Source organism: Formica exsecta, unplaced genomic scaffold (genome assembly GCF_003651465.1).
Source record: "Formica exsecta isolate Colony F162 unplaced genomic scaffold, ASM365146v1 scaffold581, whole genome shotgun sequence".
Taxonomy (NCBI): Eukaryota; Metazoa; Arthropoda; class Insecta; order Hymenoptera; family Formicidae; genus Formica; species Formica exsecta.
The window spans coordinates 169793-184498 of record NW_021853075.1 but is presented as its reverse complement, the minus strand read 5'-3'; the positions used below and the strand labels follow the sequence as shown (position 1 = coordinate 184498).

General features: G+C 38.2%; 2 protein-coding genes across 6 annotated transcripts; both read right to left on the bottom strand.

Annotated features, from left to right (window-relative positions):
* Window positions 1-40: 40 nt before the first annotated feature.
* LOC115242219 lies at window positions 41-3937 on the bottom strand. 2 transcript variants are annotated; one of them, XM_029818333.1, is made up of 5 exons: window positions 3545-3937; window positions 3215-3262; window positions 2655-2899; window positions 1904-2079; window positions 41-577 (listed from the first exon to the last, which is right to left on the bottom strand). In XM_029818333.1, the coding sequence occupies exons 1-5, from the start codon at window positions 3650-3652 to the stop codon at window positions 396-398; spliced, it is 759 nt and encodes a 252-aa protein (XP_029674193.1). In that variant the 5' UTR covers window positions 3653-3937; the 3' UTR covers window positions 41-395. The 2 variants fall into 2 exon arrangements, with proteins under 2 accessions (XP_029674193.1, XP_029674194.1); XM_029818334.1 differs by having other exon boundaries at window positions 387-567.
* A 1382-nt stretch (window positions 3938-5319) lies between these two features.
* LOC115242217 lies at window positions 5320-13215 on the bottom strand. 4 transcript variants are annotated; one of them, XM_029818330.1, is made up of 6 exons: window positions 12679-13215; window positions 12501-12573; window positions 9450-11453; window positions 7621-9291; window positions 6752-7419; window positions 5320-6481 (listed from the first exon to the last, which is right to left on the bottom strand). In XM_029818330.1, the coding sequence occupies exons 3-6, from the start codon at window positions 11409-11411 to the stop codon at window positions 6382-6384; spliced, it is 4401 nt and encodes a 1466-aa protein (XP_029674190.1). In that variant the 5' UTR covers window positions 11412-11453; window positions 12501-12573; window positions 12679-13215; the 3' UTR covers window positions 5320-6381. The 4 variants fall into 4 exon arrangements, with proteins under 4 accessions (XP_029674190.1, XP_029674189.1, XP_029674191.1 ...); XM_029818329.1 differs by lacking the exon at window positions 12501-12573; XM_029818331.1 differs by having other exon boundaries at window positions 12501-12770.
* Between the last annotated feature and the right edge of the window lie 1491 nt (window positions 13216-14706).

Below are 14706 nucleotides of genomic sequence, written 5' to 3'. Positions count from 1 at the left end.
TTATATAATGTAAATGCGATATACATATACATATATATGTATGGTTTATGAACGCAAATAATTTAATAATATTTCGTTTCTTACGTAATGTTTTGAACGAAGAAAGTTAATACAATTACAAATTAATAAAATAAATTAACGTAATATAATTTTTTAAATATATCTAATACTGTAACACACATACGAAAGCAAAACAAATGTTTGTGAACTATCGACTAATAAATAATAATAACGATATTAAAAACGATTTAATTACAGGTTTTTTTCGATTAAAAACCCTTAATTAATTAAAAGCTTTAATTGAGCATATATAACAATATTATTTATGTAACATATCTCATCATCGAGTAATTCATCTCTCATATCCATTTCTGATCCGAGAGAAGCCAATTCTTTTATTTTCTAATTCGACGATTGAGTGAATTCCAGCTGTTCGTGTAGTCGATCTTCAGATGACCGTATGTGTTTAAATGTCCAATATGAGGTGGGCAGATCGCTTCCGCTATATATCTGTCTTTATCTGTGTGAATTGCATATGGCAAGCATCTTTCTTCTTGCGGGGGATATCTAGAAATTTCTTGAACAAATAAATTTTACATGAATCAATAGAGAAAGAGACAAGAAAAAGGAAGAAAAAGAGAGAAAGAGAGTCCATATACAATTCAAAATTAGTGATTATATTTCAATATATGTATATCTTTTTTTATCTTTATCTTTTCAAATTAATCCAAATATAAAACTATACACAGTCAATAAATTCCTCCAAAATAAATGTTAAAAATCACGTTTTGTTATTGTTTCATAAATTATTACATGTTGTATCATTCGTACTGTGCAGAAAAATTCATGTTGAATATAAATCGGAAAAAAATGAAAGATGCCATGGATATATTTTTACATTCTCTTTTCTTAAAAAAAAATCAAACTTCGCACTTCACAAAAGCCTCGATCATTACAATATTCACCAAAAACAATTGATGTGCGCGCGTGAACGCTGCAAAATTCGCGCACGATTTAATATCTAGGAGAGAAAGTCTACACGATGAAAATTACAATTACACGGTGAAGATCGATTCGTACATTGATGTACGGATTCGCGCCCGAACGCATCGCAACAGGAGATTCTTGCGACATCGTGTCGCACCATAAGACATTATAATGTAACGACAGCACGTATAAAAACTTTCTAACGCGTTACGAACCATAGAAATCGTTCGATTTCTCGAGGTGCATTTCGAATGGAAAACTATGGAAACTGTCTGACCGTTCTGTTCTTTTTTTTTTTCTCCAGTAGAGCGTAAAATCTGCAGAATCGAACTCGCGCTAGTTTCCAGTGGCATACAATCACATTAGAGACTATATATTCAACAATTTTATAGTATCTGTGAAAATATTAATATACACATGTTCATTACAATTTAACTCTAACTCCAGTTTGAAATTTCCATAAAAAGTATCGGGTCATTAGAGTAATATCTAACAATAAGATTTTCATGTTGTAACGAGAAATTGTAATTTGAAACACGTTTTGAAGTCTACAATTGAAACATTAAATTTGAAGATTTACTAAATTTTTCGAACAAAAAACTAAAAAGTTGATAAATAAATGACATATTGTTATGGAGAATATATAATTTATTTTTTATTACAAGTAGGAATTTAGATATTTTTTGATTATTCAAAATTATGTAACAATTTTATATTCAGTATTATATTCTAAAAAACGATATTATTTATCGAATAAATCGATACTTGCTGTTTTGAAAAAATACAGTAAAAAAAATTAAACAAACATATTTTAATATACAAATAACTAAAAGATATTTGTCAAAATGTCAAAAATCGCATATTAAAATATGAAATAATTTTCAGATGACTCTGAGCTAGTATAGACGAACCTTACCGAATAATCCAGGCGTGTAAACCGGAAACGGTGCAGTATAATCCATTCCCTCGTCCTCATAGATAGCTTGCTGATAATAGAAGCCATTGTTTGTTGGCTTAATTGGTCTACGGTACAGTTCCTGCGCGTATGGGGAACCATCGTATTCCGATTCTCTCAATGAGGGTAAGGCATACCTGGAAAATTCGTTAAAAAACCAATTGATTAGCAACGAAAGACTAAAAGAACGAGAATAAACACTAAATTTCACTATGAAAATTTGATATCATGATTGTAAAATTAAAGGTATCAATTTTTAACAATTTGTAAAAATTGATTTATATAACTACCTCAAGAGTTTCAGAGTAATATTTTCAAGTTCCTAAAACAATTTATATCAAACCTTTTTGTTTTTGTTTCAAATTCTCTTAATTTCTTAAGTTATTATTACATACACAATTTATATCTAATATTAATTGTTATATAATTGATTATTATTATTATTATATAGATGACATTAATATAAATTAATAATAGATTAATAATTTCAAGTGTGTATTATATAAATATTAAGATCTGAATCTACATTGTTAAAGAAAAGAGAGGCGCTGTAATTCTACATAGATTTCTGATATGAAAAAATTTCTTTTCTGTGAATTATATCTTGCAAGATATATAGAGTGAGAAAAAGAACTTATACGTTTGATATAATAGCCTAATGTGTAGTTGCAGACCCTTAATTTTACATGTCGGAGTTTCTCTCATGTATTACCAGTATTCCGAGAATGCTCGCGTATCGCGGGAAGAACGCTCGTTTGTAGGAGGACGTCGCGTTCGGCGCGGCACGTCGGCGACGCTATGACGACGTAGGTAAGCGTAATTTTCCAGGTCCCACGGGTCCACGTAATGACGACTGCCAGCGTCGCTTCCGGAACTGCCGGAGGTCGATTTTCGGGAGTCGACCGAACTCCAATAGATCGATGATTCCGCTGGCATTCTCTGTTTATTTTTCTCGCTCTACCTCGGGAACGTGATAAAGTTTTTTTGGAGAGAAAAATATTGTTAAATTCTTTTCGCGAATAGCATTTTTATATTGGGTTTTCTTATGTAATATATTTAATCCATATATATATTAATCTAATGACAATATTATTAAATTAATCGTCACGAGCATTGTATTTACTTTTAACGTCACAATTATTAATTAATGTCTAATCAAAATCACTGTTTTTTCATTCATAACGATTATACCATACATATTTATTTAGAATCGATTTTCTGCAATTTTCTTTTCTATTCTTCCATGTATCTGTTTATGAAAGATTATCTTACCTGGATAATTGGAAATCTTCTTTTTGCCCAAGTTTTTCCACGTGAAATCTTTAAATGGATATGTTGAAATTATTTATTACACTTAACAAATATTTAATGAAGTTAATTCATATTAATTCGACACTAATTGATCTCATATTTAACAAGTCCTTTTCGTTTTCTCACTTTTCTAATTGTAAAAAATTTTTCACTTTTTTCCACGTTTTCTTCAAAATAATTATATGTTATTCATATAAACACGAATATTTTATTTGTGTGTTACTTATATCTTTCATTATTACTAAACTCTTGTATGTTATATATAATATATGATCTCGATTAGATATTTACAGCTTTTTCGTAATACGTCGATTCAAGTCTTTCTTCCTTGGTCCTTGTGCAAGAGTTGCGTACGCTGCGAGTGCAGTTTTGTTTCTGCGGCCGCAAAAGCAGAAACATTTCCCGCTGCGCTCTTCTTGGTGAAACCTCGCGTACACTTTCACGCCCGCATGCGAATCTCGAGGCCCAATCATCGTATTCTGAATTCTGAATCCCATAACGGATGATATATCGAGCGGAATTAGAGCACACACGTGTGTACTACTCAAGGACACGCTACTTTCGACAGCAAGTGCTCAAACTATTCTCTTTTCACGATTTAGACAATTTAATCATGACATTCATCTCTTATTTTGAAAAGTAGAGAAGACCTCGTTACACAATTCGCATTCTGAATTTCGAATTACTAATCTTTAATTTGGAATATTAATAGACTTTCAAATTTTTCTCATGTTTTTAATTTTTTAGATGCAAAAAGCATTAAATTTTATATATACTTAAGTTGCACTATTATAAAATTTGAGAATCGTTTAATATTTCATTTGTACGTAATTGTCAGATTCTTTAATCGTTGGGTTCTTAAATACATTTTTAAATCTTGTATTAAGAATGAAGGATTTTTTGGGATTAAAAGATTAGATGTACGATATCTATATATATAAGTATATAAAATAACAACTTCAACATAATTTTTTTATTCATTCGTATAATTTGTTCGCTCATCAAACAGAAAAAAGACATCCTAAAGAGATAGAAAGAATTGAGTAGAGTATTGACTATATATATAAGGTTAAATAAAAAAATTATGCTATTATTATGTACACTCTGGTTTGGTTTATACGTAATAATAAAATAACTCTCTCGATATTCTTCAACAAATGTAGGAAGAAAAACTACATGTCATGATAATATCTAAATCCTCTAATCTTTATCTGGACTTACAGTAACAATCGCATTCGTGTGGTTTTTCCTAATACTTACTCCTTTGTTCGATAATATATCAGAGCTATTAATAATAATATTTGTTCATCTTTGTTAATCTCTCTTTCTCTCTGGTTAATAGATTTTTCTGTTTTTCAATATCTAAATACATGTCTAGACATTTCTAAATTCTTGAATTCTACAATCCTTATAAATCCTAGATTCCTCAGGATCCTCAAATATTTAAGTCTTTGGATTCATGAATTTCAGAACACATTTTTTTAAAGAATCTTTTAAAGAATCTTTTAAAGATCTTTTTAGATTTTCAGAACTATAAATTCTATAATACCCTTAAACTTTTCGATTTTTGGTTTGAAAGTTTTTATAAATCTTGAACTTTCTTTCTCTCTTAAATTTTCTACTATAATACATAAAATATTTTGTGAAGCATATGCCAAATTTTGACACAAGTTTTGCGAAACACTCTGTATGTGTATGTGTGTGTATATGTTTGTACATATATCTATTATGATATAAACTTCAAACTCAAAACTCAAATTAAATATTGTAATCAGCAGCAGATTTAGCCATATAAAGTTTTTTAATTTCAGAACTCAGGAATATCAAGAGATTTCGATACATAGATAGTAACATATGTTCTTGGAACTATGATATAGTTCTATTCTTTTTTTCACAATTCCGTTAAATGACAATTATATTAATTGACATAAAAAGTATATGTATTATATTTTCTATGTGCCATATACTGAAACAATTTTTAACTATAAACCAAAAAATGTAAATTTGCCACTGATTGTCGCCCACACATACACATATAATTCGCATGCGGAAAAACACAATTTTGACACAAGTTTTGCGAAACACTCTGTATGTGTATGTGTGTGTATATGTTTGTACATATATCTATTATGATATAAACTTCAAACTCAAAACTCAAATTAAATATTGTAATCAGCAGCAGATTTAGCCATATAAAGTTTTTTAATTTCAGAACTCAGGAATATCAAGAGATTTCGATACATAGATAGTAACATATGTTCTTGGAACTATGATATAGTTCTATTCTTTTTTTCACAATTCCGTTAAATGACAATTATATTAATTGACATAAAAAGTATATGTATTATATTTTCTATGTGCCATATACTGAAACAATTTTTAACTATAAACCAAAAAATGTAAATTTGCCACTGATTGTCGCCCACACATACACATATAATTCGCATGTGGAAAAACACACAGATAGGATAAACCGATAACAATTAGCATTTTCATTTTTTTTCACAATTGTGCGAGTAGGAGAAAAATTTATCAAGTATAAGTTTCATGGAAAAAATGGAGCAGCCATAATATAATTGACCTCTTTATATGCAATTTTTGTTTGACAAATTTACTTCCTATACACATAGTTTTGAAGATGTTTAAAATGCTAATTGATGTTGATTCATCTTGTATATAAATTAAATATTTAGTAATCTCAACTCTTTTCAACAGCACTCTGTTGTCGTTATAAATAAAATGCAGTTTCTTTTCACTGCTCTAAAAATTCATTAACAAGACCCCATAATTGTAAATCCAGATAAAGATCAATAACATATCACAGTTTCAGATTTATATTTGTTACGTATTAAGAGTGATGACACACACTAGTAATATCTTTATCACCTATAGATTATGCACAATAACTGTTTTTACACCATCCAAACAGTAAGCATCAGTCACGTTTAGCATTAAATTGTGCCACAGAACGGAATGCAAAAGCTCGACAAAGAAATCCACAAGTAATCTCAGATAGATTGTTTTTGTTGTTTCTCAAGCAAATTCTTGTCTATTGCTTTTGTTCATAAATAAACATATAGTTACAACTATGTCACAGGAAGTTTTGAGACATTGACCATGGTTATTTCTCATCTGGTCTGATCGAGTAATAACGAAGCTGCCATTTCCACATCATATTTAGTCTGCTTCAAAACACTTTCGCACTGTTGTTTATTAGCCAAGCCCAACCTACAATAAATTAAATATTATTTAGTAATCTCTAATATAAAAAAATGGATTGCATCATATATAGTTTTCTCCTCTTTTTGATATATTATTGCAAGTGCCTTAAAGAATCTATGAATTTTTCATGGCGGCAAATCTGTGTCGAACCTATTGTCAATAATATCTATGTAACTGTAATATGTATAATGTCGAGTCATAATGTGTATTTTACAGCAAAGTAATCTCGCATCACTAAATCGATTCGTAAGGATAAGGAAGTATCACAGTACTTACCTCACGAGACTTTCGACTTTCGCCTGCCTATCTTTCGCGATCTGTTTAGCGGCTTGATTCGTGTCCCAGCCGGTCGCCTGCAGCGCGGCCAGTACCTCCTGCTGCGACGCATCCACGGCCTCTTTCTGCACCTTCATGATCCTGCTCGCACGAAACTCGTCGCTCAGCGACATCACCAATTGCTGGGAAGCCGCGGTGAGCGGAGGACTAGTACCGGTCTGGTGTTGATTGACTTGCAATAGATTCACTTTGACGGCTCCTAGATCGTTCGTCGTCGTTGATCCAGATATATTTCTTGCTGATGAAGGGGTTTCAGTTTGCAGCAGATTAGACGGTCCACTCAAATTGCACTTGGTTGTAGAATAATGGTTTTGCGTATAACCATTTTGATCGGATTTAAGCGGGCTCCAGGTCGGAGGAGGAGGTGGATTATAAACTGGTGGCTGTTTCAGATAAGGACTAAAGTCGCAAGAGTGTCCCTGAACAGGCTGATTTCTGCCAATCATAGTCTTTTGTTGTTGTTGATTGCTAGTCATTTCCTGAGCGTAATTTTGGCCCGACTCCCCGCTCAGGTTATTAGAATAGTAATTTCGCAGTATATTCTGCTGAACAGTCTTATTGTATAGAGTATTAAATTCGTTCTGAGATAACTGCTCTAGATTAGGTACCTGTAAAATGTTTAGAATCGTTTAGCCTAAGAGACTTGTTAAACATTTGAGTTTTAAATTCATCAGATTTTAATAAATATCGTTGTACGTCATTATTTTTTTACATATTGTTTAATTCCAATTTTGCAATTATCTTATATAATGTTAAAAAAAAAAGTGTTTTCTTTCAAGATCTATTATATAATCATGAAAGTTACATACCGTTTGTTTCAATTCAGCGTATACTTGTTCGGATAAAAGAGTAGCAGGCTTCAATTGTTGCAACTGCTGCAAATCATTCTGTATATGAGCGATCTTATGGACATTACTCGCACTGGACGACATTGGCACATTCTGAAGAGAGATTTGATGCGAAGCGAAGCCACTCTGATTCTGCAAGTAATTCTGACTCATCGTCGAACAAGCCTGTGCTTGATTGGTGGAAGCGGCCTTGGAGATATTGCAAGATCCGTACAGAGAGGATTCGCTCGCACTATTACCAGAAACATGATTGACAGTTTGAAGCAAGCTAAGAGCAACGCTCGATGCATTATAATTCTGGCTACCGGTTGACGAAGAAGCCTGCGTTTGATTCAAGCTCGCTTTAGAAGCAGTCGCGACATCGTACTGAGGATCGTTTGTAACACTATTGGTGGCAACCTGCAGCAAATTGAAAACACCCTGGCCAAGACTCGATGAATTTTGAAGATAACTTTCAGTGTTTGCTGAACAAGCTTGAGTTTGATTAAACGTGGCCTTGGCAACATTGCAGGGACCATGTTGAGCCTCGTTCGTGCTACCACCGCCAGCAATGTTGTTGGCAGTTCCGTGAAGCAGATTGATATTACCCTGATTGATATGCGTCATATTTGGAGATTGACCATGATTTGACGAAGAAGCTTGCGACTGGGTAAAGATGGCCTTGGCAACATTGCAGGGACCATGTTGACTGTGATCGTTCGCACTGCTAGTGGCAATGTTGCCGACGGCTTCTTGAAGCAGATTAGCGCTTCCCTGAGCTACTGGAACGGGCGTTAACGCCTGACCTCCAGCAGCCAAATCGGTCAGACAGATGTTTTGCTGCTGCTGTGACAAAGTCTGCGTTTGCTGCCAGATTTGACCCACTATGGTGTCAGTGGTCGACTCTGACATGCGTTGCTCATCCTTGGGACGCGGTCTTTGAATGTTCGTACTTTTTGACTGCCAAGAGTTTTGTACTTTGCTAATAGATGGTGTCGACGAGAAAGATGCTCGACGATCCGTCGTCATCACAGGCGATTTTGATTTCTTGTGCGGCGGAGATTTCAATACTGGAATGACCGACAAAGATCTGGCGGCATCTTCTACCGTCGTTGAGTGCTGCTGAGTCGACGCAGAACCCTGTCGCAACTTGTCCTGCGATGAGCAATGCAAATAATTCGTGTTTCCCGGTTCCTGGTTTTCTCCACCGTTGGCAGAATTCGTGTTCTTTGTCGCCTCCTTCTCGCCTAAGTGCTTCTCCAGCTCGGCCAAGAAGCCAGGATCCAGCTTTCTCGTGACATTGGCACTGGAGTTGGAATTTAGCGATAATTCGTTCATACTCCGTGCGAGCTCGCAATTGGATTTTGGCTTAGACGGACTCGTATTTGGTCCGATGGAAGGAGGAGGCGGCGGAATTGGGACGGCTGCACATGACGAGGCGGACTCACCGCCGGAGACGTTAGCATACGTCTGCGCGACAGAAGAATTCCGTATATCCTCCGGCCAGGTAGACCAGTTCGATCCGCGAGGGCTAATTTTATCTATCTCGCTATAGTGACTCGCGTTGTTACCTTCTGCACTCGTATTCACGTTCAAATTTACTGTATCCTGCCGACACTCCTTATTCAGATTCACCGAGTACTGGCGAGCTTCCTGAGAAAATAATAAACAGAACAAAGTGATATAGAAGTGATATAGATAATTAAAAGAGTTGAATGACAATTATCATTATAACTAATTTGGCGAATTACTTAGAAAAATTATTTTTTTAAAGATGAAATATATATAGAACTTCCAATATGCCAACGTACCTCTACATCAGTAGAATCAGCAACGAAACAATTCGCGGTGCTTTGAACGTGATCTCCCGTCTCTTGATTGTCCACATTTCCGTACGTCTGCGTCTTCATATAGCGACTTGCGACTTCAACGGGCACATGACTATAATATCGCGAATGTGGCGGCTTCATGAACACTGCGGACGTATCGAAGGGATCAGAATACGCGGGATCCACATTACCGGGAAAGTTTGCGTACGTCCTGCCCTCCTCGTCCTGCCAGGGGAACTTCTCACCGTCGATTGGCTCATCTAGAATGTTGATCACTCGCCTGCATGCGACCTCCTCCTGCGCGCTCGTGCTCGCCAACTCCTCGGCGGACAAGTCAATCAAGTTACCCTCTTGGCTGACGCTCGAAGTAGACGATGACTGCGACATCTTGACCGGACTCGATCGAATATCGTTGCGCAGCTTCGTATAATTGAATTGCTTTCTAGTACGTGGTGTACCGCAAGAAAATCTTTTCTTTGTCTGGTTTTCTGCCGCGGTCGCCACTAATACGTCCGGAGGATCCATCGGATTCCTCAAGTAGACATCGTCGATGTAAACAGGGCTACCCCAGCTCTTGCCGAAAGGCGCGCCATGTCCCGTATGGATGAACGAGTTTTCCAACGGCTTGCTGATGTCCCCCGGCTGTTTCCGACGCATCGGATCGACCAGGCAACGCGGAAAGTGCCCCACCTGAAACGTTCGCTGGTTCTGGCCTTTCCACCAGTAGTTCTCCGATCGCCCATCGATAATTGCGATCTGGTCTCCCGGCTCAATAGACATCTTGCCAGGTTCGTCGAAGGCGGTCAGAGCCTTCATTACGGATGGCACCATACCGGTCAACGATTCCTTCAATGAGGCGAACGTTGGCCTCTCCGAAGGTTCTCTCGCCCAGCAACGGAGCATCAACTCGTACATATATGGAGGCGTCGCTTCCGGCTCGTGAAGCCGCTCGCCCTCGCGATCGATCTTCCGCAGTATCTCGGAACCGTTTAGGCCCAGCCAGGGTTCCTCACCAAATGTCAGCATCTCCCACAGCGTCACACCGAACATCCAGACATCCGACGCGTGGCTGAATTGTCGAGACTTGAGAGACTCGGGAGCGCACCATGGAAAAGGCACTTTCTTATGTTCGGTCATGACGTAGCAATCCTCCTCTTGAGGAAGCGCTCTCATCAGTCCAAAATCACCGATCTTGACTTTGTCGACCGTGCTCAACAGGACGTTTCTGCATGCCAGGTCGCGATGTAGAAAACGCTTTGCCTCCAAATACGCCATACCTGTGGCGACTTGCAGCGCATAATTGCAAAGAGTGAGAATTGAGATTCTGCCACACTGCTGCCGCAAGTGGTCGAGCAAAGCGCCTAAAGGCGCAAGCTCGGTCACCATCATCATCGGCTGCGACAGCACCACACCGTACAATCTAATGAGATTATGATGATCTAAGGTATGCATCGCCTGAACTTCAGACACGAAGTCCTCTATGACACTTGGCTGCGTAAGAGCATCCGCCTTGAGGACTTTTACGGCGACAGGCAGAGTTCGTCCAGAGGGGGAAGTCCATTCCCCTCTTCTAACTACACCGAAGCTTCCATCGCCCAGTTTAACGGACAATACTACATCCTTGTCCTGTATGAGACACGTCAGTGCCGAGTTAGTCTCGATAGGTTGTGAGGCTCGCTTGCTGCTCTTACTGCTACTGCCGGGTTTAATTTTAGTGATCAGAGTTTTTTTCCATTGAGTGCTTCGTCTCTTCTTCACCGCGTCCAGCAGGCGCCTGACGCCGGGTTTACCGAGACCGATCTTCTCCAGATCTTCCGGTTGAACATAATCAAAGTGATGCAATCGAGTGATCTGTAGATCATCTCGTATTCGCGTGAAGAACTGAGAGAGCTGCACATCGTGCAATAACTCCTGAAGCCACTCTGTACCTTCTTCGTCTGCCATGATAATTATAGTGCTTCCTTGCTCACTGAGATATCCAACACTCTACAAATGTGTATATACAAATGTCTTTAACATACATATATGTAGAGATCTAAGAGCATCCAAAAAAATTTCTCACTTTTTTGTAACATTAATTCCCTCTTATAATTTGGGAAAGAAACAAATATTTATCACACAGGTACATTAATTTTAACAGAACATCTACTTTAGATTAAAGATATGATTTTGAGAAATGACAAAATGTCAAGGAGATATAATAAGTTTTTTCAAATTAAAACTTTCTGTATGGTTCTTTAAAGTATGTTGTACGCTTGCAAATACTTTAATATTTTATACATCTAGAACTAATATAAACTATGAACATAGCTTGAGATACCAGATAAAGAAAATATTTTATACTTAATATTAACAAACAATTCATTTCGCTATCTATTTCCAGGAATAGCAATGATTAATCACATTGGATATCGCATTCAATTGATAAGTTTCTATATCATGGATTCTTATAACTTTATAAGCAAAATTGAAGGATGTATAATAATATTATATATTTGAGTATTTTGGAAATTTAGATTTTTGATCTTATTAATTGACTAGCGATTTATATCCCAAGATTTAATTTTTGGGATTGTCGTTCTTCAATTCATACTTTAACATTGAAATTTTGATTTTTTTAAATATTTCTCATTTTTTAGATTTAAGAACTTTAGTATCTTAGATATTGTGTTGGAGATTTTAATTCTACAAAATCCTAATCAAACGAACAAACCGTCTACAGTCTGTCAGATTGATAACAGATTTGAGCAAAAGTTACAGTAGAGCTTGCAGATACGATAATATATTCATGATAGAAATCAAGCAGAAATTATGTTCAATTTGTGCCATCACTTTGCTGCCAATCTGTTTGATAAATTCTTCAATTCTTATCATCAATCAGACTGTGATTTGCTTCTGTTGTCACATTCTGTTGGCAAGCTTTATTGTATTTCTGTTAGTATCTTGCTAACAATCTTTTATAAAATAAATTCCTTATCGGATCCGTTATCAGAATCTTTTTTCTGCCGATAAACTTCGTAGTAGAAACTTTACAAGAAACTTGTTCTCGACGCAACTTGGCCGTCTAAAAAATTCTATCCTCTTTGATTCTTGCTTTATACAAAAGCTGCAATAATCAACAAGACAGGTTAATCTCCCAATCCATGACAGTTTCTCTTTGTACCTCCTGTAGCAATAAAGCTTGCGATAAAACAGCCGAGATAGTACTAACCTGCGGATCTCGCTTTTATCATCTTTATCTATCTTTGTCCGGGCAACGTCGAGGATCACCCGGGGAAAAACGAGAGAAACCGTCGACGCTTGCGACAAAGCTTCTTATTCGGGACGGATTTCCCGAAACGTCGCTCGCTTCAAGGCGCTCGAGAGCGGCCTTCGCTCTGTCGGAATCCCCGACGACGCGCACTTTCACCCGACAGTTTTCCAGCGTGATGCATTCTCCAACGATCGCGTCCTAACCTAAAAACCAGCGGCCCCCTTGAAAATTAATCCACGTACGCGCACTCGCCGATTGTCGTGAACGAAACTGTGCGATCTAACGAAACGTCGTTGCAGTTTGCAGTTTCGCTTCCGCGGCTTCCGACGATCTTGCACACAAACGAGACGAGAGATTAGAGCGCAGGGGAGGGGGAAGATGAAAAAAGAAAACAAAAAAAGCGATCAAAATTGAATAAGTTTCACTGTGTGTATGCGTGTACAGCAAGTCGACGCGCGAGGCGGACTGCGCATGCGTGAGACTGGTCGTGACATGCGCGGTGAATGCGATGTCAAGGGATCTGTTCTTTGTAGCTGAACTGGCTGAACTAATTCAAAGCTTATCTTGTCTTGATCGTTGTAAGTGCTGAAAGCGTTTGATCGATCAATTAGGATAAAAAATCTTTGCCCCAATTGATCTATCAAACGTTTTAGTATTGAAAGACGGGCTCCCTGTTTGCGCATGCGCGTCGAACGTAATATCTATTTCTGATTGGCCAATAAAACTCGATTTTGTCCGAGTAGATTTTAGATGCTTTCCGATTCACGCATGATGCAAATAATACATCATTTACTCTTGTTTAACATTTAGTAAACAACAAGGATAAATAATGCATCATGCACATCATGCGTGAAACGGAAAATGCCTTTTGAAACGCAACCCGCATTAGACATTTTCGGATCGGACGCATCGCATCTAGATGTTCACAGTTCGTGACTGTTGCGCGGACGAAAGCGGCGCGGTGGAAGATTGGCGCATGCGCGGTAAACGATCCGGGCGCACCGGGCCGAGCGCGCGTCTGCTAACGCGCGCGCGACCGCGCATGCGTCGGCGGCATTTCTCCCTTCTCCTTCGCCACGGGAACTCGGTCGCCGTCGCCGTATGTCGTTATTCGCGCGTGGAGTTGCAGACATTCCTCTTCTCTCTCTCTCTCTCTCTCTCTCGTGAAAAATCATCGTGTGCGTAAGTGCGTGCGTGGCGTGCGTTTCGATGATAACAGGGAAAGTCTGACATGCGTTGGATCATCGCGTGCGATCGCGTACGCTGCATGGATATATAATACGTAGACGAAAAGAGGAGGACGACGACGACGACGACGACGACGCTCATCGTCAGCGGGCGGGCAAACGGCCGGATCCAGGGTCGACGTGTACACTGACCGGGGGGTACACGATGCACGCGCGGCGCATCGTCGTCGAGTGAGTACGACAGTGAGTAGAGTGTTCACGATCAACATCGGAGAGCGTGCTTCCTTTTGCCGAGTGACCGGAAGAGAGTGCGCGCATTCCTCAAAGTGACGTACGTACGTACGAAGCGGCGAGGGAGAAAAAAAAAAAAAAAAAAAAAAGCGACGAACGCCGGTAACGCGCTCGCGCGCTTCTCGCTCCGCGTCCCTATGAATAATATTCGGTCTATAGTTTTGTCTGTGTGTGTGCGTGTGTATCGCGAGAAAGGGATAGGACGTCCCTTCGTAAAGGAAAACATCAGCGGTAGAAAATTGGGCAGAATCTTCTCGTCTCGTCAACCCGCATGTCGGTTGAACCACGCGAATTCGGATCAACCCCGAAGATCATCCTTATAGGTACGTAATGTAGTTGCGAAGGGTACGTATGTATATGTATATATGGGCGTAACGAGGGGAGGGGGAGATGGAAGGGCACGGGAAGAAGATTCAAGATACTCTGTCGATCGGAAAAAAAATCAACGACCCTGAAGTTTTCTCGCGATCTATCTTTGCGCGCAGACTCTTATTTTATCCTTTTTCTT